General features: G+C 46.6%; 1 protein-coding gene across 2 annotated transcripts in view; it reads right to left on the bottom strand.

The window, feature by feature from the left end:
* Nucleotides 1-479: 479 nt before the first annotated feature.
* Nucleotides 480-24,255, bottom strand: part of BEND3 (BEN domain containing 3) — a 32,985-nt gene continuing 9,209 nt past the window's right edge. The window contains exons 2-5 of one of the 2 annotated variants that reach the window (XM_070796010.1): nucleotides 20,582-20,685; nucleotides 18,238-18,285; nucleotides 16,276-16,478; nucleotides 480-6,431 (exon numbers count right to left, since the gene is read on the bottom strand). In XM_070796010.1, coding sequence (XP_070652111.1) covers nucleotides 4,182-6,431; nucleotides 16,276-16,478; nucleotides 18,238-18,285; nucleotides 20,582-20,685 — 2,605 coding nt within the window. In that variant the 3' untranslated portion in view covers nucleotides 480-4,181. The remainder of the gene's footprint in view (nucleotides 6,432-16,275; nucleotides 16,479-18,237; nucleotides 18,286-20,581; nucleotides 20,686-24,255) is intronic. The other variant, XM_070796011.1, reaches the window with a different exon arrangement.

Below are 24,255 nucleotides of genomic sequence, written 5' to 3'. Positions count from 1 at the left end.
AAAAATGTTTGATAGCTTGATATTATTTTTACTGTGAAATATTAATGATTTATAATTCGCCAATGAGGCAAGAGAAAAACATGCATCATTTTGTTATCAGTTAATAATAGGTTTGCCTTGAGGAACTAAATCCCATTTAATCCAAAGTGGAAAAGAAAGAGTGAACTGAAACTCCTCCAGTTTGGCAACAGGGCGGGTGTGGCAGCCGACCAGGAAAGGAAAGGTCAGCTGTGCCTCTACCTCATGGCTGGGACGCGATTTGTGTAAGAAATGCTCTAGGGCTCATTTGGAGACGTCTCAGTCATTCAGCTGTGACAAACTGCACCGCGTCACCCAGAGTGTGGAAGCCCGAGAAGCCATGGTGCCCCGAGTGCCCCTGCCCTCCCCTGGGAGCGGGTGGTGAAGCCCCAAGCAAAGACAAATAGACCCATACCTTCTGAGAGACCTCTGCCCTAAGAAAATAAGATGTTAGGAGACCGTATTTTTATAACATTTTATATAGCTCATAAAACAGTGCTTGTATAAAAATTCACACAGTTGCTAGAGAGCATACAATTTCCAAAAAATGTCCTGGGTTTTTGTTACATTCAGTTTTCTAAGGGTGCACTCAAATCAATGGTAAAATGCAGACATTATGCAATGTTTCATTATCTTTGGTAAAACTATTCTCATTATTTTGTCTCCTCACAGTATTAACTCTGATATCCACTTTGCGCAGGGTCTGCTATCACTAGGATGTCAGAAAAACATTAAGGCTGGATCTACAAGAGACAAGTATCTCTGAACGACATTAAGAGTCCCTTGGCCCAGGGGCCCACTTCTTTTTTGGCCCTATAGCATGTGAGATCTTAGTTCCTTGACCAGGGATAGAAACCGTGCCCCCTGCAGTGGAAGCAGGGAGTGGTAACCACTGGACCACCAGGGAAGTCCCACCACTTCATAGCATCTCTCTCCATGGTGAGGCAGGGTTAAGAGCTCAATGGCCTCCAATCTGAGGTCTTGAGACCCTCCTCCTCAATCAGGCAAGAAGTAAACATTTGGGGCAAAGGTGGAAAATGAAGCCATGTCTGCAGGAACCCAAGTGGCCATACTATGGTGTGGTCAGGCCAGTGACTCTTAGCATTTAAACAGTTAATCCACTTACCACTAAGTAGATCCCATTGGTTGGTTGATGATTGCTGCTGATGTGGTACCCCCTCCCACCAAACTTAAAAAGCAGGGAAGGGTGGGGTCCAACACTGAGGGGGAGGGGCACACTAACACCCATGACACTGGGCACAACTTTATTCCCTGTCAAACCTGTGTTGTCATGTAGACACAGCCAAAGTGAACGGAAGCAGGATTAGAACACTTAGTACATTCATGACTATCTTCGTACATTCTTTTAAAACTCACTAACAGAAAAACGAGGGACACTACCACCTATTGTGACGTGCTATTTTACTCAATATCAGAATGTGTCTGTGCTACTTCTGGATGTGAGGGAGAAAAAATTCCCCAAACACAAGCAAGTATTAACAAAAATCAAAGAATTTAGATGGGGAGGGAGTAGGGATTTTGCCAACAGATTATGGAAAACATTACATTTTGAAAAAAATTTAGGTATTTTATAATTCTATTGCTTCATGTAAAAAAAAAAAAGCCCCTGGAGCCCACCTGTATGGCTGGAGGCTGAGGACACCACGCAGACAGACTCAGGACCTGCAGGTGGTTCCTGGTGAGTCGGTCCAGAGAGACAAGATTACAGCTCACAGAGAGCGTCCACCTCTCTTCATTGGAAGGGACTCTAAGATTTGGGGGAAGAAGCCCCATACAGGAAAGGTATTAAAGAAACCATCAAAACACAGTTTCCAAAAACTGGACATGCTCTAGGTTGTAAAGAGATATATTTAATTCCTAGAACCTGTTGATGTCTCTTGTGGGTAGACAGGATGATTAAAAAAAAATTATTAAATGATTGTGCTTCTGAAGTTGCAGGGTCACATTCCACCCTCTAGAAAGCAGGGCAATTTTCACATGGCTTGGAATCCTCTTGGATACATCCTAGAGACCAGAACAAATTCCACAGCACCCTCCCACTCGCAGGATCCCGGTGAGGGCGAGAGTGCCACTGCCATCTTTGGGTGTGTGTGCACGCACATGCACGCAGGCATGCATCTGTGTGCTGGAGAGACTAAGGCATAGAGAAAGGCCCAGGAGAGGGGGAAGTGAGTCTCCGGCTGCTCCAGTCCTCCTCCTTTCCAGGCACAAAGAGGTTGAGCTTGTTATTCATGTCGGTCCCCTTCATCTCACTTCAGTTTTTTACTAAGAAATGTGTGTGTACACATGTATGTGGGTGGGTGAGAAAGAGTCATTAAGTCCCTGTGTGTTTCCAAATTGTAATAATTTAGGTCCGCAGTTAACAACTGAAATAATCTGTAAATGACATTTAAAAGCAGATTTACTAAAGTTAGATCGGCAACTTCACACTGCTCAGAATCCTGGCATTAAAAAAAAAAATGGCCGCGAGTGCAGGCAAAGTTCCATCAGTCAGTAATGCTGAAGTCCTTATCTGTATGAAAAGAATTCACAGATTGTTTCTATTATTTCTGCATTTTAAGGTAGCAAAATATTAAGCCATTAGGTTATTAAATTAACATTCCACAAGGGTTTTACGACTACCCTGTGTGATTCAATTTATTTTCTTGCTTTCTGGTATAATGTATTGTGTTTAGACTGTTCCCTTTCCCTCTTAGGCACTAGCCCCCAAAGTCAGGTAGGTAAAAGTACTGTTTTTACATTAAGGACTTTACCTGTTGGGGAGTTTCCTGGTTGGAATCCTGGAGAGCATGCCACTGGCCTGGAGCAGTGTGACCTTCCCAACCAGGGAAGAGAAAAGAGGTGTCTCATCCTGAGGCCGAGGGACCGGCCAGATGTAGGAGAGCAGGACCTTCTGGGGGCCGAAAGAGAAAGCTCTGAGTGGACCCCGGAAAGGGATATGGGAGCCCTATTTCGGATGGCCTGTGTCCTTCCAACACCAGGTATCCTCAAGACAGGCCACGGTTTAGGCCCGGCCCTGAGGAACAAGGATGTGTACTGACTGGAGGAGCCAACACTGAGGTGTGGTGAAGCCACCATACAGCTCCCAGAACCTGGGTTTTATACAAATACACACATGGAAAGTAAACAGTTCTCAGTGAGCCCAATGGGGCCCATCCTTAAACAAGAAGCCAAATAACCACACACAGTTTTCCAAGGAAATGTTTGCCTCTCTAACCAGCATCCTTGAGGAGGAAGGAAAGAGGGCAGTGGAAGGACACAGCTCAAATGAAGACACTGTGAACGTGTCTCCACGTCTATCTACATTCATATCACCATCATCACCATCCAGTGTTCTTGTCTACAGGGTGAGCAACATTCACCTGGCACAGCAGGGTGAGACAGGCCAGGCCAGCCGTCCCCGCAGCCCCTTCCTCAGCACCACAGTGGGAGGGAGCGAGCAACTGACCGTGGCCAGAAAGGACACCGAGCTACCCCATCCCCTCCACCGCCATCCAAGAGGCGTCCTGACTCTTCCAAAATCCGATGTATTAATAAAAGACAAGGTCAGTAAAATCCGTCTCTATGCCACCTGAAGCTATCAGCCATCATGCATGAACATGGCACTTCTAAAAATTTCATATATCTGAAACCATCTTAAAAAAAATTCCCAGTGACTCAAGTCATCTTACAGTACATCTCAAATATTAAAGAAAAAAAATTTTTTTTCTGAGTAAAATGGCCTCCACAGAGCCCAATGATTTACTTAAAAAGGGTTTCTTTTTAATTAAAAAAAAAAAATTTTTTTTAATAAAAATTGAAGACGTAAAATGTGGGCAGAGGAACAAGAGGGTTGCTTGATTTGCATTTCAAATGGTGAGGGGACTGGGAGGACAACTGCTGAGGAGAGGGAACCCTGACGGCCCCTCTGCCCTCGCAGCTCTGCTCTCCCAGGCTCTGGCTGCACCACAGGAACACAGGACAAAAGTTTTAAGTACAAGAGACCAAATGCGAGGCTTCTTTGTGTGGCCGTGACCGGCTGGGCGATCGCGTGTGCAAATGCAGCAGGCCCCGCCCCGCCGATATAACGTGCGCGGCTGCGGACGCGGCTCGGGCTCGTGGTGGTGGGGGGTAGGGGCGACGCTCAGTGCCCCTGGTACCCCTCACTTCTCCACCTTCTTGGCTTTCTTCAGGATGTCGCATTTCTTTCTGTTGGGGCGGCGGCAGCGTTCGTCGATGCTCGGGATACATTCGTAGTGCCACACCTCCTCCATCTTCTCCACCGGGTACACGGCCTCCACGTAGTGGCGGATGAGCCGCAAGCGTGTGGGGTCCAGCTGCTTCTTGTTGCATGCCCCGGAGTGGTTGTACTGCAGCCGCAGGTTCTCGGTGGTGAAGAGTTCGGGGAAGAGCCTGACGAGCAGCCGGGCGGCGAAGTTGCCCACGGAGAGGCTTTGCTGCACGATCTCGCGCACTTCTTTGTCGGACAGCAGGTACGGCGAAGGCACCGGGAAGTCGGGCGAGGGCACCACCAACTCGTCCAGGGGGATCTTGCAGAAGTCCTTGCTGCTCCTTTCGGGGGGCAGCGGGGGCCCCTCAAATTCCTCCCGGAACCGCTCAGGGTTGATTGCATAGCTGGCCAGGTCCCTGCACTCAGGGCCCGGAACGTGGACCTTGCGCTGCTGCTGGTAGGAGCGCCTCTGCTCCGTGTCCCGGCGCCGGCAGCGCTCGTCCAGTTTGCCCACGAACTCCAGTGTCCAGACACGGTCATTCTTGGCCCGTGGGTAGAGCAGCTGCACGTAGTGGCGGATGAGCTTGATACGGGACGGGTCCAGCTGCTTCTTGCCCAGGGAGCCGCTGCAGTTGTACTGCTTGCGCAGGTTCTCGTGGGTGAAGAGCTCCGGGAACAGGTGCACCAGCAGGCGCGAGGCAAAGTTGCCGATGGACAAGCTGCTCTCGTAGATGCTGCGCAGCTGCTCCTTGCTCAGCAGGCAGTCGGCGCCCGGCACCTCGAAGTCGGGCTGCGGGATCTCCAGCTTGTCGAAGTCGATGGGCACCAGCCAGATCTTCTTGGACCGCCGGCCGGGCCGCTCGCCCTCGAAGCTGTCTTCCACCTTGACCACGGAGATGTCATCGGGCAGGCTGGATGAGTCGTAGCAGTCGTCTCGCGGGGGCTCGCCCTCGCTGCCCGCGTCCAGCCCCAGGCCCTCCAGCTCGTCATTGATGCGCTGGGCACACTGCTGCAGCCAGGCATCCTCCTCCTGCATGTCGGGGAAGTAGATCTCTGTGTAGTTGCGGATGATCTGTAGACGCTGCGGGTCCAGCTCCTGCTTGCCGCCATCCCCATAGCAGCTGTACTGCTCGCCCAGCTTCCTGTGGTCGAAGAGCTCAGGGAACAGCCGGTGCAGAAGGAAGACCGCAAATTCGCCCGGGGATGAGGCCTCGTCCAGGAACTCGGTGAGGTCCTGCGTGTCCACCACATGGTCAGAGGCGATGGTGCTGCTGCGGTCCAGGGACAGGGCCTCCTCCTGCTCCTTGCTGTCCAGGAAGTGGCCAGCATCCACCTGGGGCTCGGCCTCGAAGAAGCCAGACACCTGGCCGCTGGGCTGGCTGTCCTCCATTTCCCGCTGGGCCCAGAAGCGGCTGAAGAAGTCGTTGAGCTGGGGCAGGCACTCAGCCTGCCAGACGGCCGTGTCCTTCACCGATGGGTAGTAGACCTCCACATAGTTCCGGATGAGCTGCAGGTGCAGCGACTCCAGCTTCCGCTTGGCCGCGAAGCCACAGGCGCCACAGCCCCGGGAGAAGTCCACGTCGCTGAAGAGCTCTGGGAAAAGCTGCACCAGCAGGCGACAGGCCAGGTCACCACCCGACAGGCTCTGGTCCACGATCTGTTTGAGCTCGGCCGCCGTGAGCTGGTACTCGGGCGGCGGCTGGAACTTGGCCACCATCTCAGTGGGGCTCACCTGCTTCTTGATGCGGCTCACTTCCAGGGAGAGCAGGTCCACCTTGCTGTGCAGCTGCGACATGTTGGAGGAGAGCGTGTTGAGCATGTAGAACATCTTCTGGATGAGAAAGTAGATGTTGGGGTCGCTGTCTGTGGCTGCTGCGGGGCCGCCAGTGTCCCGCTTCTGTGTCTCGTTCAGGAGCCGCAGCGGTGAGGGGCTGTTGCTGGGATTCACTTTCTCTGAGAGCTCATAGGTGTTGAGCATGTCCCCCGCGGGAGGGTTCTTCTTCTCCATAATCTTGTGTGAGATACCATACAGAGGCTTCTTGTAGGAGGGCGTGCTCACGTCGTGGCCAGGCTCCTCCTCTCCCGGCCACATGGAGCCCAAGTTCTTGCCCCGGCCTGCCGGCTCCCCGTTGCCCTGGCAGGGCGAGCTGTTCTCCCGGTTCCGCATGCCTGCTAGGAGTGCCTGAAAGACAAAAGGTATATCAGGTGAGGGTTCTGATCTATGTCACACACAGAGGGGCCCAGGTCAACCTCAGGAGCCTATGAGAAAGTGTTTCCCTTGCCTGGGAACCATTCTGTGGGTCCAGAAGTGAAGTGAAGTGAAGTGAAGTCGCTCAGTTGTGTCCAACTCTTTGCGACCTCATGGACTGTAGCCTACCGGGCTCCTCCATCCATGGGATTTTCCAGGCAAGAATACTGGAGTGGGTTGCCATTTCCTTCTCCAGGGGAACTTCCTGACCCAGGGATCAAACCTGGGTCTCCGGGATTGTAGGCAGACGCTTTACACTCTGAGCCACAAGGGAAGCCACCAACACAAACCTGCATCCCAGGGCCAAACTTGCTTGCTCTCCCTAATCCCTGAGAGGCTCAGGCTGGACCCTGGTGGCTTTCAATTCCCATAGGACACCATCCCTGAACTTCCTGTCCACAGACCGAGCACAGATGCTGACAAGGCCTGGCGAGAGCCCATGAGGGATGGGAGAGAGACCCCAGGAACAGGAAGTGCTCCTGTGGCAACCTGGCTATGGACAGGTCACCTAATTGCCCTGACTGCTCTCAGACAGGCAGGAGTCCTGCCAATAGCATCTACAGAAAGCACAGCTTGTTGTCCAGTCTGCAGACTCTAGGAGAGCAGGCATCTCTACTCTGGACAGCTCCCAAGATGCACGGTGCTGAGCATGGAAGAACTGGAATCTAGAGAACCACAGTCAGCTGCCAACTCTACCACTGCCTGGAGTCATGTCTTATTTCAGACTGAAAAGGCCCAGAACTGCCCCAGGCCCAGCCAACTGCAGATTCCGTGAAGCGATGAGGCCTCCCAGGTTTCTAAGTCTCAGTGTCCTAGTTCCAGCAGCCCTTCTCAATCAGAACTGCCAAAGAGTTTTAAGCCCCAGGTCCTAAAGTACCCACTGTGTGTGATGAATTAACACCTTTCCTATGCATCTAGAAAGGTACTTTCGATGTACTCTCCAGCCTTGCTCAATAAAAGACAGTGAGAGAATTAATGATTTTAGGAATTATCTCCTCAACTTGCCCAAGGCTGACATACTTTGCAGGTCCACTCTCAATGTACTCCCAGGACCTGTTCGAGATACCAAAGCTTGAGTCCAAGCTTCATACCAGAAGGCGACTGCCCAGACCATTTGGGATCCCAGGGTCCTCACTGCTTTTATTAGTGGTTTTCCCTATTGCCAGGCCCTGGATGGTTTAAGAGGTTTACTGACATATATATGGACAAATGATTTTCAACACAGGTTCAAAGGCAATTCAGTAGAGAAAGGAGAATCTTTTCAACAAATGATGCTAGAAATATTGGACATACATGTGCAAAAAAAAAGAAAAGAAAAAACTTTCATCCTACATGTATCATATAAAAAATTAACTAAAAAATGGATCATGAATGTAAAAATAAAAACTAACTTAAAATTCCAGGCTTCCCTTGTAGCTCAGCTGGTAAGGAATCCACCTGCAATGTGGGAGACCTGGATTCGATTCCTGGGTTAGGAAGAGCCCCTGGAGAAGGAAAAGGCTAGCCACTCCAGTATTCTGGTCTAGAGAATTCCATGGACTGTATAGTTGATGGGGTCGCAAAGAGTCAGACACGACTGAGCGACTTTCACTTTTCACTTTCAAATTAAAATTCTAACACCTCTAGAAGAAAACAGAAGAGCAATCCTTTATGAAAACTGTTTTAGGCAAATACTTCTCAGATATAACACACAAGCACAATCCATAAGAAAACAAATTAATAAACTGGACTTCATTAAAATTTAAAACTTCTTTAAAAAATGAAAAACAAGCCTGCTGCTGCTAAGTCACTTCAGTCGTGTCCGACTCTGTCTGACCGCATAGACAGCAGCCCACCAGGCTCCCCCATCCCTGGGATTCTCCAGGCAAGAACACTGGAGTGGGTTGCCATTTCCTTCTCCAATGCAGGAAAGTGAACAGTGAAAGTGAAGTCGCTCAGTCGTGTCCGACTCCTAGCGACCCCATGGACTGCAGCCTACCAGGCTCTTCTGTCCATGGGATTTTCCAGGCAAGAGTACTGGAGTAGGGTGCCACTGCCTTCTCCGGAAAAACAAGCCTAGACTGGAAGAAACCAGACATATCATTTATCTGATAAAGGACCTGAATCCAGCTTACATAAAGAACACTCAAACTCAATGACACAGAACCCAATTAAGTTTCAACAGTCACTTTGGAGAAGCTATATAAATGGCAAATAATCATATAAAAAGATGCTCAGTGGGACTTCCATGGAGGTACAGTGGTTAAGACTCCACACGTCCACTGCACAGGGCATGGGTTGGATCCCTGATCAGGGAACTAAGATCCTGTATAAAAGATGCTTAAGAACATGCATGACATTAAAACCACACTGAGATAGCATATCACTCCCCACAAGAATGGGTATAATCAAAAAAGACAGATGAAACTGAGTGACAGAGATGACATGAAGGAACTAGAATTCTCATAGGCTGCTAGGGTAGATATAAAATGGTATAACCACCTTGGAAAACAGTTGGTATTTTTTTTAAGAAGTTATATGTTGGACCATATGATCCAGGTATATTCCACTCCTAGTTATTTATTTACCAAGCAAAATGAAAGCACACGATCAAATACTTTTATGCAGATATTCATGGCAGCCCTGTTTATAAACAGCTCCCAACTGGAAACAACCCTAATTTTTATGAACAAGTATACAGATGCACTGTGTTTACAGCAGAGTACTACTCAGCAGCAGAGCTGACCAACCTGGTACTCATGATGAACCTCAAAATAATTAAGCTGAGTAAAAGAAACCAGATAGATAAAAGAAGCCTGTAGGATGCCATTCGTATAAAATTCTAGAAAAGGCAAACGCATCTTTAGTGACAGAAAGCAGGGGAAAGAAAGGACGCAAAGGGACACAAGTAAACTTTCAAGGTAACAAGTGATGGCTTTGTTTCTCATCTTGAATGTGGTGTGGTTTCACTGGTATATACACGTCAAAACATATCAAATGGTATGCTTTAAATATGTTGTTCATTACATTTCACTCATAAACCTGTTTTTGACAAATGTTGAATTTGACCCCAAAGTATACTGGAATATATTTTTGAGCGCCTATTTAAGCAGAAGAGCTAATTGGAGAGCAGTGGTGGGCGTCAGGGGAGCAGGTAGGGTCGAAGCACAAAGCATGTTCTTCTACAGACATGTGCGAGCCTTGGGCAACTAGAAAATGCAAGAGAATAAAGCATCCTTAGGACGCTGGGGGAAAATATGGCTGTGTAGTCTGACCTACCGCGGCACTTCTAAAGTCTAATGTCCATATATATTGCCTGAGATCTAGTGAAAATACAGATTCTGATTCAAGGCTCTGCATTTCCAACAACCCATTGGGCCTCTCTGGATGGCCAGGGCTAGAAGACAGTGTTTATCCCTGGTTTATCTCATTCAGGCAGATTGGGTGTCATTTATAAGCCTTCAGATAACACTAATGCCAGCATAACACAGTACACGAGGTGCTTTACTCTTGCAACCTTAGGGAAAAAAAAGAAAAAACACAGGGAAAAGAGACAGTCTCTGAGGGGACTGCCACTACAGCAGCAGGTGAGCAATACAAAGGCCTGAGTTGGAAGGAGACCATGGACAGATCTCCCTATTCATGCCCCGTGCCCCCTGCATGGAAGCTGGGAGTCCTTGCCATTGGACCGTCACAGAATTCCCCAGACCTTCTTTTTTAGATAATGGAATCATCAGACTCATATTAAACACAGGTTAATTTTTCTCCTGCATCTCTGCTGACAACAACTGTGCAAAAAAACACCTACCTTACTCTCAGGAACCTAAAAAATAATAGGATTCTTTCAAGTGCTTTAATTATCCCATGTATGACTGTATTATTCACTCAGTTATGTCTGACTCTTTGGAACCCCATGGAGCCAACCCTGGGATGGAACTTGGGTCTCCTGCATTGCAGGCAGATTCTTTACCATCTGAGCTACCACGGAAGCCCTAATTATCCCATGGAGGTAATTAGGTAATTAGGGTCAGAGATCCCTGACCCTCCTATTACTGCCCGTGAGCAGAGGACCAAGGGCTACTGGGCTGGAGCGAGCCTGCTGTCCACCCCTCTCCCTTGTGGGGTCTCGTCCCTGAGACCTATCTGTACCCTCACCACACTGCATGATGGTTACCTGTGGGACCAGGTCTTCCCTACTCCATCTCCAGTGTCCTGCAAAGTGCCTGGGACACAGAGCGCTCACTGAACATTTGTTAAGCAGGGTAAAGTGTCTATCCCTCTCAAATAAATGTTTAAGAAAAATGTTCACAGAGGCTACTAGCTTCATGAATAACATGAGTGTAGGGAGGTATAAGGCCTCCCTGGTGGCTCAGTGGTAAAGAACCTGCCTGCCAATGCAGGAGACACGGGTTCGATTCAATCCCTGGGTCGAAAAGATCCCCTGGAGGAAGAAATGGCAACCCACTCCAGTATTCCTGCCTGGAAAACCTCATGGACAGAAGAGCCTGGTGGGGTCCATTCCGTGGGGGTGCAGAAGAGTCATACATATCTAAATACGACTATAGTCCTTGGAATCACAAAAGGTCACACACAACTTAGCGACTAAACAACAAAAATAAGGGAGGTATAAGGGAGTGGATGGGTCCTCTGCGTGACCCCTCACATGTCAGCTTCCTGTGTGTCACTCAGGAATATATAATGGTCCCTGTCTCAGGTACCAGGGTAGCTATGAGGATCTAATTAGATAATGAACATGATGCGCTGAGCCCACGTCTGAATCACAGTAAGTGTTTAATAAATGTTTACTGTTATAGTACGACTGTTATTAACAGTGCTCTTCCCAGCCAGAGCAGTGACAATACAATGGGCTTTTTATTGAACTAGTTGTAATGATTACTGCTGCTGCTGCTAAGTCGATTCAGTTGTGTCTGGGACTCTGTGCGACCCCATAGACAGCAGCCCACCAGGCTCCCCCGTCCCTGGGATTCTCCAGGCAAGAACACTGGAGTGGGTTTCCATTTCCCTCTCCAATGCATGAAAGTGAAAAGTGAAGTCGTTCAGTCGTGTCTGACTCTTCGAGACCCCATGGACTGCAGCCTACCAGGCTCCTCCGTCCATGAGATTTTCCAGGCAAGAGTACTGGAGTGGGGTGCCACTGCCTTCTCTGTAATGATTACTCTTAACTATTAAATAAAGAGGAGAACTTAAGAACCTGAGTTAAGGAAGGTATAAGTAACTTAAGAACTTAAATAAAAGGAGAACTTTCCTCCCGTGTAACAGTGTAAGTCACTCATAGAAGGAATTCTTAGAGGTCTGTTTGCCCTAAAGGCTGGGCTGGAGGAGTCCAAGAAGCACAGGTGAGCTCGAGGTAGGGTGTCAGACTCTTTTCAGTGGTTTAGTTCTGCTATATGGCAGAGAGCAAACGATAATTTTAAAAAGGAAGGAAGAAAGGAAAGAAACCACGTTACACACATCAGAAATATGGAGAAAGGAAGGAATGGAGACGGTTGAAAATCTTTACCCCTGAGGCAGCGTGTTTGGAACTGTGGTTTGTCATATGACCCATTCAGAAATGATGACACTGATTTGATAGATCAAGACCAGCATAAAAGAGGGAGGGGAGGAGGAAGTGTGAAAGACAGGAAGGAAAGAAAGAAAACAACAGAAAATATCAGAGGGCACTGCACACAGTAAATACATTCAAGAAATTCTGTTCTTTCTCTGTGTCTATATATGTACATACAAATCCAAATATGTGAACCGAATGACTCTGTAAGGTGGATTTACAACTGTTGAAAAGCACTGCCCTAATAAATTCAAAACTTCTTACCTGCTGATTCCTATAGATTATAAATAAGATTTTTAGCAATTTACTCACCATTAAATTTTACTGCACCAAAATAATTTTGGAGGTCCTACGGATTATGAGATTCACATGAGGTTTTACCAATGTAGAGAAATTTGAGTGTGTAATGCCAATTATTAAAGAAAATCATAATTATATTACAGCTGATTTTAGAAAGGGACAAGCAAAGGCTTTGTAACAAGCAGTTCCACTAATACATTTAAAATAAGATTCTATGCAGAGAGGTTACCAGAAACTCACATGCCATGCAACAAGAGTACATGTTCTTGAAGGGGATCTGCCTTCATTAATACTCGGAGTAGGAAATAAGCACAGAGAAAAGTTTTTGGGTGAACTGTCTGAACAAAACAAACAGAAGTAGTTTGACCCCCGCCACATTCCTACTGCAGGCAGAGGCCAGAGTCGATCAGAACTGGAAATCCCCCCAATAACTCTCACTAGTCAGCCTCATTAATAAAAATATTTCAGTTTCTACCAGGCATGTTAGAAACACTGCCATCAATACAAACATTTTTGGCTAACTTGCTTAAATAAAAATTAAGTTAGAGTCCCAGCAGAGGGCAATATTCCTCGCTCCCAGAGCCCTTGGATACACAATCCAACATAGAACACGACACGAGCACCAAAGAGAAGGTCCTAAGATATGCCCGCACTGAGGTTCTGTCCACTCAGTGCTCCGTTTACTTCCACAAACACTGCCAAGGTGACGATGGACTGGCTGCATTTGCTGCTGCTGATAAAATCTCTGCTCAGCTGTCTAGGAGTATCAAGAAATCTTTAAATCTGCGCTACTTGGCACTGGTGTCTGGCTGACACCATTCCCAATTCTCCAAGGCTCATCTTCCAACCATATGGGAACTCTGCTACCCAGCTCAGGCTCTGCAGTACCAGATCCAATCGCACGTTTCGTTCTTCTGCTAGCACTCAGACCCAAGCAGGAATGCCCGACTCTCTGAGGTGGAGAATCTGACTGATCAAGAAGAAGCTGACGTAAAGTTACCAGTGAGGCACGAGCAGGTTATTAAGGGGGCTCCCACATGTCCATGCCCAGTGACATCTTGGGGATTGGGTCACCACGGAGAGGCTCCCAGCACTGAGCATCTTCTTCAGGACTCCAAATGCAAGAGCAGTCACTGAATTCAGTTCAATGAAAGAGGAATAGCTAAATGGTGCCCAGAGTCAGCAAACTGGAACACCAAGAAAGCAGCATGCCTCCAGTGTAGGGAACTGAGGACTGCTGTGGCATCAAGGGCGGACCATGCAAAAGGGCTCCTAGGGGGCTGGCAGCACCACTCAAAGTGAGGCAAGGGTGACGCTCTTCACTTTTAATAGAATGTTTATCTTCATCATCATCATCCTTAAATAACCAGGTATAGCTAGTGACAAGGAATGGATAAGCTGTCTACCACACAGAGCCAGTAAACAAATATTACAAGGCCCTGGGGACATAGGGAACAAGCCAGTCTCTGCCCTCATGGCTTTTATCCTTTGGGTCATCCTTACACTGCTGACAGTGTATGGCAAGGATGAAGAATGTGCTAACATGCCCCCAAAAATGAGAATCTGGGGGGATAAAGCAACTATAATGAGGGGTGAAGAGAAAGACCATAGGGATGGCCAAATATCAGAGCAGGAGCTCCTCACAGCATCTTACAAACACCCCACAATCCTCAGGGTCATCCGTGTTTAAGTGCAGTTCCAAATCAAGCAGGCGTGGGAGCACTAGCCTCTTGGAGGTTCACTCAACTGGGAAGGGTCACAGTGCCTATCCGCTAGGGCTGCTGTGGAAACGACGACGAACCTCCAGCTGGGATCACAGTGAATGACACTTAGGAGGTCTTCAGTACATTTGCACTGATTCAACGAGATGGCATTTCCACTCTCCAGTTGAAAAACAAACCACAGACACACTTTAGGATTAAAAACAAAGATACAAGGAACCCCAGGAGAACAAAGCTAACTTCTACCTGGCACAGGGCTCTTGAATATCACTCCCACTTCTGTGAACAAAAAGATGATTAGCAATAAAAATGCTGGCTACTCACCTCCCACATCTGCTGTATTTGGCTATGGTGCCTTTCCCAGCGGAAGCGCCAAATATGTCTTTATACAGCCTTTTGTTAAATTTTTGGAGGGAGGTTTTATTTTTCTTCTAAGCATTGTACTAAATGTCACTCATGAACAGGCCTTCAGCACTGATAGGGGTTTGAAGTGATGGACCTTTAGCATCAGGGCTGCCAATCAATTCCTCCCCTCGCCCTCACCCCCTTCCTTGGGGTCGAGGGAGAAGATGGAAGGTGCTCAGAATCAAGGGCGTTCAGGCCTGGGGTGTTTGGGAAGGCATCAGAAGGCCTCTCTTGGCAATTGCATGTCATCTTCCTCCTGATAAATGTGGAGGGAGGCAGCTGACCATAATGGGTGGTAGTTGGAGATGGGGGTTAGGGAGCAATAAATAAACCCTTCTGAAAGCTGACATGGGGCAGGCTCTCTGCTGGGCTTGTCTTGATGCTCCACACAAGGAACCAATGAGGGAGCTGTGTCACTCCCATCACCATAGAGGGACCTGAGTTTGGGAGCTCATAGTACCAGCCAAAGGCTCCATGGTGAACTCCCCCTTATCTGACTCCAGGCTCCGATCATTCTGGAAATGACCATTCCTATGGGCTGGATCAGAGAAGGTGGGGCTCACCTCCTCGATATGAAGCAGGGTGCTGAGTGTTCTAAGTCACTCCTGACACCTCACACCAGCAACAAGCCTGCCCCACTGGCGTTCTGGCACTTGACTTAAACTTATGTGGAGGAGATACTAATTCTCTCATCACTGTTATATGGATTAAATGAAACAAGAAAAGGTATGTGGGGCTTCCCTGGTGACTCAGTGGTAAAGAATCCGCCTGCCAATGCAGGAGACACAGGTTCAATCTCTGGTCTGGGAAGATGCCAAGGAGCAATTAGGCCCATGTATCACAACTATTGAGCCTGTGCTCCTCAACCTGAAAAGTCCACACTCAACTACAGAGTAGCCTCTGCTTGCTGCAGCTAGAGAAAACCCAGCACAGCCAAAATAAAATAAATAAATGAATGTAAACCTCAGTGTTCCATGATGTGGAATGCAGAGCAGTCCTCATTATAATGTAATATAAACATGCATATTGAAATCCAGTGAAAATCTTAAATCTTATGACTTTGCTAATTAAGAAAAAGGATAGTTTTTACTTTTCAAAGGCTCACTAAATCTCTAAAACCTATCACCTCCCAATCTGCTGTAGCATCTAACAGAGGAGAATTAAAACAAACCAAGAGCAACCCAGGGAGTCCCAGGCGGACACCCCATGTATGGGCTAATGACAGTGAGCTCTGAAACTTGGGCTCTGTTGGACAGACATGAAGAAGTTGAAATGCCTACCTGGGTCCCCCAAAAAGTGTGTTGGGGAGGGGGAGGGGAGGGGGCTGGAGAGCTTGGGAAAATGTTCTGCTAAGAGTTTAAGGTGTGATCTGGCTATCTGCAGGGAGGCTCTGCTGACCAGGCATTCTCATCTCCCAAACTCCCCTCTCTCCTCAGTCTTCACTGTTTTGTGAACCTGTCTTGTCTCCCGTGGGAACTGCAGGCTGCTCGAGGGGACCACCATGACCAGTTTCATTTTCTCTCAGAATTCAGCCAAGTTCACTATAACCAGCAGGTGATTAGGAAATAAAGCAAATTTATAAAATAGGTAGGTTAGGGGTAACGGGCATATTATAAAATAATTGTCCTCTTTACAAGAAGATTCACTGAACAAGCTCCCCGAATAAATACAAAAGATGGACCTGATTTAGGAAAAGCCCTGCTGAGCCTCACTTGCTCCAGTAAGGTGCAGGCTATGTGAAATGTGGTAGGCTTTCATTAACAGTCCTTGCTGTCAACAAGTTCCTGCTTTCCCAGTAAGCCCTCACCTCGGGAATAAGCCGCCGCCTCTTCACGCTCGGGACTGAGTCCAGTGGGCCCTCGCCACCCAGGGGCTTTCTCTTGCTGGAGTCCTGGACAGCAGTGAAGACGCCATCCAGAGGGTGCTTCTCAGCGGACCTGGAATTCACTGAGCAGTCCAGAGCAGCATCTTCGGCCTCTGTCTCCACTTTCACAGTGTTGTTTTTTAGAACTGTGGCAGAGAAGAAGTGGGGCTCAGTGGGGAGGCCACTGGGCAGAGCCTGGTTTAGCAGGGTCCCCAAGCACCAGGCTGTATGCAGCCACCTTTTGATATTCTCAAACAACAGTGTCAAGAGTAATAATCAATGAAACTGGCTTTCCAACCAGCCAATTTATATTTCACCACACTAGTCATGCTATACACTGATATTATATTCCAAGAACATTCAGTTTAAAGCAGCTTTTAAAGTCTTTTCTTGGAGAAGGGAGAAGAGATGGAAGGAGAAAAACACACTACTCTTTTAAATGGTGCTTTTAAAAAAGTAACCCTGGAAAGATACATAAGATACCGTAAGTGTGAGTGGAGAAGGATGGCAATCAGTAACGAGAGGAGACTTTTCCTTGATTTTTCATTGTGTGTCTTTTAATACTGGGTTGGCCAAAAGGTTCGTTAAGTTTTTCCATAAGATAGCTCTAGTAGCTCTTAACTGTCTTTAATTTCATCAGAAACAATTTTGTTAGACTGTACTGTGATAACTATCATATCAGTGTGCATTTAAAAAAAAATCAAAATTGGTGAATTTTTGTGCAGCCATTTTAATATTGAAGATGAAAAGAAGAAAAAGCAATATTTTCAGTATATTGTTTTATTACTTCAAGAGAGGTAAAAATGCAACTGAAACACACAAAAGATTTGAGCAGTGTATGGAGAAGGTGCTGTCACTGATCAAATGCATGAAAAGTGGACTGTGAAGTTTCACTTTCAGAAGTCCAGAGACGGTCATACAGACCAGCTGAAGTTGGCAGTGACAAAATCAAGACATTAATTGAGCACAATCAACATTATACCACTCAGGAGATAGCCAATATATTCCCAATACCTCAATCAAGCACTAAAAATCATTTTCTCCAGCTTGGTTATATTAAATTGCTTTGATGTTTGGGTTCCATATAAGTTAAGTGAAAAAAAACCTTGACAGCATTTCCAGATGCAATTCTCTACTTAAATATAACAAAAATGGTCCGTTTTTAAAACCAGTTGTGATGGGTGATGAAATGTGGATATTGTACAACAATGTGGAACAGAAGTGATCATGGAGCAAACAAAATTAACCACCACCAACCACACCAAAAACGTCTTCATCCAAAGAAGGTGATGTTGTGTATATGGTGAGATTAGAAGGGAGTCCTCTACTACAAGCTCCTTCTGGAAAAGCAATCAATTCCAACAAGTACCGCTCCCAATTAAACCAACTGAAAGCAGTACTTGACAAAAAGTGTCTGGAACTAGTCAACTGAAAATGCATGATTTTCCATCAGGATAACACAAGACCTCATGTTTCTTTTGATGACCAGGCAAAAACTGTTACAGCTTGTCTGGGAAGTTCTGATTCATCCTCTGTTTCACCAGACATGGCACCTTCAAATGTCCATTTATTTTGGTCTTTACAAAATTCTCTTAATGGAAAAAACTTCAATTCCCTAGAAGCCTGTAAAAGGCACCTGGAATAGTTCTTTGCTCAGAAAGATAAAAAGTTTTAGGATGACAGAATTATGAAGTTGCCTGAAAAATGGCAAAAGGTAGTGAAACACAGCAGTGACTATATTGTTCAATAAAGTTCCTGGCGAAAATGAAAAATGTGTCTTTTAGTGTTACTTTAAAAACCAAAGGAACTTTTTGGCCAATCCAGTAGTTTTGAACCACGTGAATATATCTTGAAAAGAGTATTAAGTTAAACTACTTTTTAAAAAGAGGCTTTTTTTTTCTTTACCTTCTTCTACATCTTCACTGAATTCAGTTGCGTTCATCTTCTGTTCCACTAAAAGAAAAGACAAAGGCAAAGTCTTGACTTATTGTTTATTTTTTAAAATTTCACCCACCCATAAGAAATCCCCTTACCCTCCCAACCCTGGCTCTGGGTAACAGAAGGTTAAGTTGATATGACTCTGCAACATCAAGGAAAACTGCATCCTCTTGTTTGCAAATGCTGAGAAGCAGCCAAGCCTCCTGTGCACCTGCTGGGAGTTCTCCAAGACTTTATGTGGGCAGAATGCATCTTAAAACATCAACTGAGAGCCACTTATGGAATGAAAGGATCTGAGAAACTCAAGGCTTACAAAAGACCTCAGCTTGGATGATCTGTCAGTCCCTGCCTTAAACATCTAACCACAATGTGAAAAGGCTGACAAAGGTCCACAGCAGGCTGTGGAGCCTGTGAACCTGAGCTGAGGTCCTAAGATTCCAGGTGGTCCAAAAAGACCTGTGCTGTCCATGAGGGTGGCCACTAGTCATGCGTGGCTCCAGAGGACTCGAAATGTGGCCAGTCCAAATGGAGATGTGGTGTAAGATACATGCTGGATTTCAAAGACTCAGCAGGGCAAAAAGAATGTAAAATATCTTGTTAATAATTTTTATACTGATTACATGTTAAGATGATAATATTTCAGATTTATTGGTCTAAGTATTAAAATTAATTTCACCTTTTTAAAAATGGCACTGAGAATAGTGCCATACATTATAGCACTATGTGAGTGCCACTAGCAAGTTTAAAATTGCACATGTGGCTTTCACTACTGTTACTGGATGATGCTGGTCTAGCCCTTTCTTCAGAAGCAAGAGGAGAGAGGCACTATGGGTTCTTAAAGCTCCTGAGCTCCATACAGTCTGGTCCAAACCACTCTATTTATTGATGAGGGAATGAGACTGGAGGGGTTGGCAGTACCTCCTTCGTATGGGCTGCAGGGTCTGGTGGAGAATCAGGGGCTGGTTTCCCTGCCCCAGCCGAAATGGAATGGACATCATGGTTAAAAGTACCATTATGCCTTTGAGATTCCCCAAATAACGTAACAGCATGTCCACAAATTGGATAAAGTATAAATGTGGTAGTAATGTTGACAGCCTTTACTGATGACGTTGAGGAGTTGTGGTTCTTACCACTGGTGAAGCTGCCTGCAAGTACTGGGTGCCCATTCCAGTTAACTGATCAGAGGGCAACAGGCCTAACTTCACGAAATTTGTATAAGGAAGGGGGATGCCATCTACAAAGTTCAGTAAACCATTCAACAAGCAACTGTGGAATGGTGTGCGGTCCCGTTTTAGACAGGTCAGTGGAGGGACAACCAGAGGATGACCTGTGTACAGGCTAACAACTTCAAAGGTCACTAAGAATAGCAATGCACAATGCATGGCACTCTTCTCAGTCATCACAATTAGTTCATGACAGGAACAAGTGTCTTCATCTCTGTGTTACTAATTTTCAAAGGAATGAATAAGAAATTTTAAGATTTATTTGAAACTGAAATTAATTACTACTTACTAAACTATCTACTATCTGAAAAAGACATGCAGGGAGATTGAGTGAATATAGACAGTGAGTCAGTCAACTTCAAGGGGCCAAGAACCACTTTACCAGAGCTGAATTTTTATCAAAGACAATCTCCACTGTATTCCAGGGAAATAAACCTCAAGTCTGGGTGTCTCTGAGGGGAGAGCTCCAAGTAGGTGGCGGGGCATCAGAACTCTTTTCAGACAGCAAGGTTGGCCAACGCTGGGTAGAAACTCAGGCCTGACTGGTAAGGGGCTTCTCAAGGAGATGAGAATGAGCCTCTCCGGCCCAACCTTGACCAAGACTGGGCTGCCACCTGCCCCTGGAGACCCTACTGCACCACCACAGAACCGGTCTCCTCAAGTGAGAAACAGCCGAACGGCGGAGGAGGAGAGAGTGCGGGGCAGCCGGACAGGGCCCAGTGCACAAAACCAATGACATTCTGGAGAGGAGAGGCAGGGATGGGAGAAGGTGGCACAAGGCTTATTTGGGGGTGGTGCGGGCTGGAAATCCACAAAGCCTCTCCGGCTAAGCAGAAAGCATGAAAAGGACAAGTGACTCCTAGAGGAAAAGAAAACAGGAGGTGATGAGAAAACCTGGCAGAGAACCACAGGCACCAAGCAAAGATGGTCTGGATAGTTGACACTCCACTTCAGAGGAGCAGCGAATGTGGAGGTCCCCACGAGAGTGAGACTCGGTGAGCGCCACTGTGCCACGCCGCCAGCTCAGCACCTGAATCCCGAGCTCTGCTGCTTCCCAAGGCAGAAGGCAATGAAGGAAGGGTACACACCTGAGCCGCCTGCGGGTGGCAGGAGGGCCGGAGGGGGCTGCGCAGCCTCACGGGTGAGGTGGGAGGCAGGGGTGGCGGCTTCCTGGGCACTCAGAGTGCATCTGCTTTGGAAAACATTTCCGTGTTCATTTATAGACCAGTGACAGATGCTAGATTAGCACAGAAATCACCCAGAATGCAGTGTGGTGGGCCCCTTCTCTCCTAGACAGTGAAGAAGCCATGCTCATTGAGAAGCTGGGCAATGTCCCATCTGCAAGGCCTGGAAAACTAAGTGCCTCTGGCTCATGTGCTGGGGAGTGAGGTGAGGGTCCCCATTCACATCCCTGGCCTGCAAACTTGGGGCCTGGTGCTGCCCGGCCATTTCATGTGGCCTCCATCTCACCCTGAGCGATTTCAATCCCAATTTTACCAATAAAAAATACCAAGGGCATATACCTTCAATATTTACCATTTTTATTTGTCATGCATACTTCAATGAAGCTGAAAAATTATTTTTATGTCATTCTGATTACAGGAATAAAGAATTTGACTACTGCAAGGGGAAGGAGGTACTTGATCAGTGTCACGCAGCTAATAGGTGGTAGAATTAGGATTCAAACCAAATCTGTGTATATCTCCAGTCAGCCACCATGAGAGGGAATAATAGAATTTGCATTCTTCTGTTAAGAGTCTTCTGATGAACACCGAGGGCAGTTTCCAGCCTTGGATGTCTCTGACCACTAGCATCTGGAAATCTCCTTTCACCTGCATGTCACTACCAGGAAGACAAGGCTGCTCTGTGCTTATACAGACTCCATAATTTGGAAGTACTGACAAGAAGGATGGGACGTGTGGGTCGCTTCCGGGTATTCCAAGCTGACGTACAGACAGCGCGTCAACACCATCCCATCCCTCCACTTCCTGGTCACCTTCCAGATGAAGGTCACAAGGCTATGCATCCTGGGCGGACACTAAACACCCGCATGCCAAGCATGCCGCAGAAATTCCTTTCGATTACACAACTATAGGTTCTGTGAGAGCTGCCAACTTCTGCAGCGTCCCCCACCAGGCTGCTAGGATTACCATCTCCTTTGCCTGCAAGTCTTTGGAGCATTTGTTTTACCATTCTCTCCTTCTCAAAATCTTCTTATGCCTTCACCACGAATCTCAAAATGTGAGACAGTCTAACCATGCATCCCCGTGTCCCTGAAAATCAGCTTCTCCCCTAAAGGTGCCTGTTTCATGTTCCTGACCAAGCCCAGGGGAACACTGAATCTAGCGAAAGGGGCGTGTGTCACTTGCTGCTGCCTCTAGTTAAAACGCATAGGCCCTAAGACACGGATGACCTCTGGGAGGGTAACTCTCAAACAGGACTAATCTCCAGTGAAGTCAAGTCGCTGAGTCATGTCCAACTCTTTGCAACCCCATGGACTGTAGCCCACCAGGCTCTTCCATCCATGGAATTTTCCAGGCAAGAGTACTGGAGTGGTTTGCCATTTCCTTCTCCAGGGGATCCTCCTGACCCAGGGATTGAACCCAGGTCTTCCGCATTGCAGGCACACTTTACTGTCTGAGCCACCAGGGAAGCCCAATTCCAGTAGTTACTCCAATTAGTGAAAATGCTAGTTTTTTGTTTAACCAAATAGCCTAGAAAGCCTCAGGTGAGGTGACCATCACTGGTAAAGTAAGGTTTTAAATACTTTAAAACCTTTAAGTTTTACATAGTATACATAGAGTATACATAGAGTATATACAATTTTGTTAGAATATCCAATAGTCTTTATCTTTCTTCATAGAGTGAGAGGATAGTGTAACCCCAAATGTTTAAGAAACAACAGGATGCTTGAGACACTCAAATACCAAATTACAAAGGATAAGTTGCTTAAATTGGCTACATAAATGCAGTAGCCCTGGGAGGCCTACCTCTGGGCCTCATGCTGGAAAAATGGCTGAATCTGCCTCCTGCCTATCCTGGCTGGGAGCTGGAAGTGAGGGCGGAGCAAGACAAGGGGCGAGCGGAGCAGTGGGAACCAGTCACTGGTGTTTCCAAAGAGCCAGTTCTAAGAGATCCCACAAACAAGTGGAAAAGCAGAAAAGACTTGCCAATTATAGATAACTGAGAGAGTGCACTTTATAAAGGGAAGATACTTAAAGTCTTCTTTTCTTTTGACTAGATACACATGCATCCGAAAATTCAAAAGGTATAAAAGGACATTGGTTAAAAAACCTCCCTGTTCTCCAGTCACCAGGTTATTAGTCTCTTGGAGGCATCTCATTGGTTTTCCTGAGTTTCTCCATAGACACTCTGTACCAGAGGGTCTCAAAATGGGACGTGAGTTGCCTGCACGGACTGCGTTTCTCTCCCCGACTCCAGCACTAGTGGAGTCAAGCTGGTAACTTGCAATTGTTGGTGGTGGGAACTTACACCACGGAAACAGACATTTGTACAAACCTTGGGTTCTGCGCTTTTTTTTTTTTTTTCCTTTTTGGAGAGTCTGTTTATCAGCACATCCAAGGCCCTTTCACAAGGTCCATGAAATCAAAACTATTTTCATTACACTGGGGTGCTGTTGCCTCCTTCATTTCACAGGTGTGCTACATGATACTTTATTATGCAAAAGATTGAATACAGAGGCAGATATAAAACCTCTGCAGTCTTCGATTAAGTCTGATACTAAAGAGATTTGCAAAAGATGTAAACAATACCACTTTTTCACTTATTTTCTTTGGAAAAATAATTTTTTTTCCATAAAAATATAGTGTCGACATTAATTCATGATGCCCTGGAGAAAGGAATGGCAATCCATTCCAGTATTCTTGCCTGGAGAATTCCATGGACAGAGGAGCCTGGTGGGCTGTAGTCCACAGGGTGGCAAAGAGTGGGATACGACTAAGTAACTAACACTTTCACTTTTCACTTTTCAGGTAATGGATTTATTTTGGTTATTTTTCAGTGAATTGGTAAATAAATATTTAAACTTTTTTTTTTAGTTTCTACCACGTAAATATTGACAGGAACTCATATAAACAAAAGTTCTTTGGGGGTCCTAAATAATTTTTAAAGGTAAAAGGGATCTTGAGACTAAAAGGTTTAATATCCTTGTTCCTTGCTTCTTTGGCTTAATGTATCATGAAAATCTCTATATCACTTTTTATTTTAGTTTAAATTCCCCTAGAAGCAGATTTTGATGCGAGGATTTGGAGAGAGTCGTTTCTTTGGGAGAAGACAGAGAAGGGCTGAAAACCAGTACGGGGGCCTGTTAATGGGCTTCTGGTGGGTGAGCTGAGGGGCTCCCCAGCTCACCTGGGCACCCCTGGAAGGCGGAAGCCCTGCTGTGCCATTCCCTTCCACCTCCTCACCACACTGCCCAGTGCTCTGCCACTCCACAAAGACTCAATGCAAAAGACAGCTGCCTACACCATGGAAGAGGCTGTGCTAAGAGCTCTACTAAGTGGACATAAGCTAACAAGCTTAGGGGGCAGACACCCTTCTTAGGCTCATTTTACAAGTGAGGAAACTGAGGTAGAGTTTCAGAGGCAAATGGGGCCACAGAAATCATCTTGGGTGGCTCAGTGGTAAAGAATGCAGGAGACACGGGTTTGATCACTGGTCTGGGAAGACCCCACATGCTGTGGAGCAACTGAGCCTGTGGGTCGCAACTACTGAGCCTGTGCTCCAGAGCCCAGGAACTGCA

Source organism: Bos indicus, chromosome 9 (genome assembly GCF_029378745.1).
Source record: "Bos indicus isolate NIAB-ARS_2022 breed Sahiwal x Tharparkar chromosome 9, NIAB-ARS_B.indTharparkar_mat_pri_1.0, whole genome shotgun sequence".
Lineage (NCBI taxonomy): Eukaryota > Metazoa > Chordata > Mammalia > Artiodactyla > Bovidae > Bos > Bos indicus.
The sequence above is the reverse complement of the archived record's forward strand: the minus strand, read 5'-3'. Positions and strand labels throughout refer to the sequence as shown.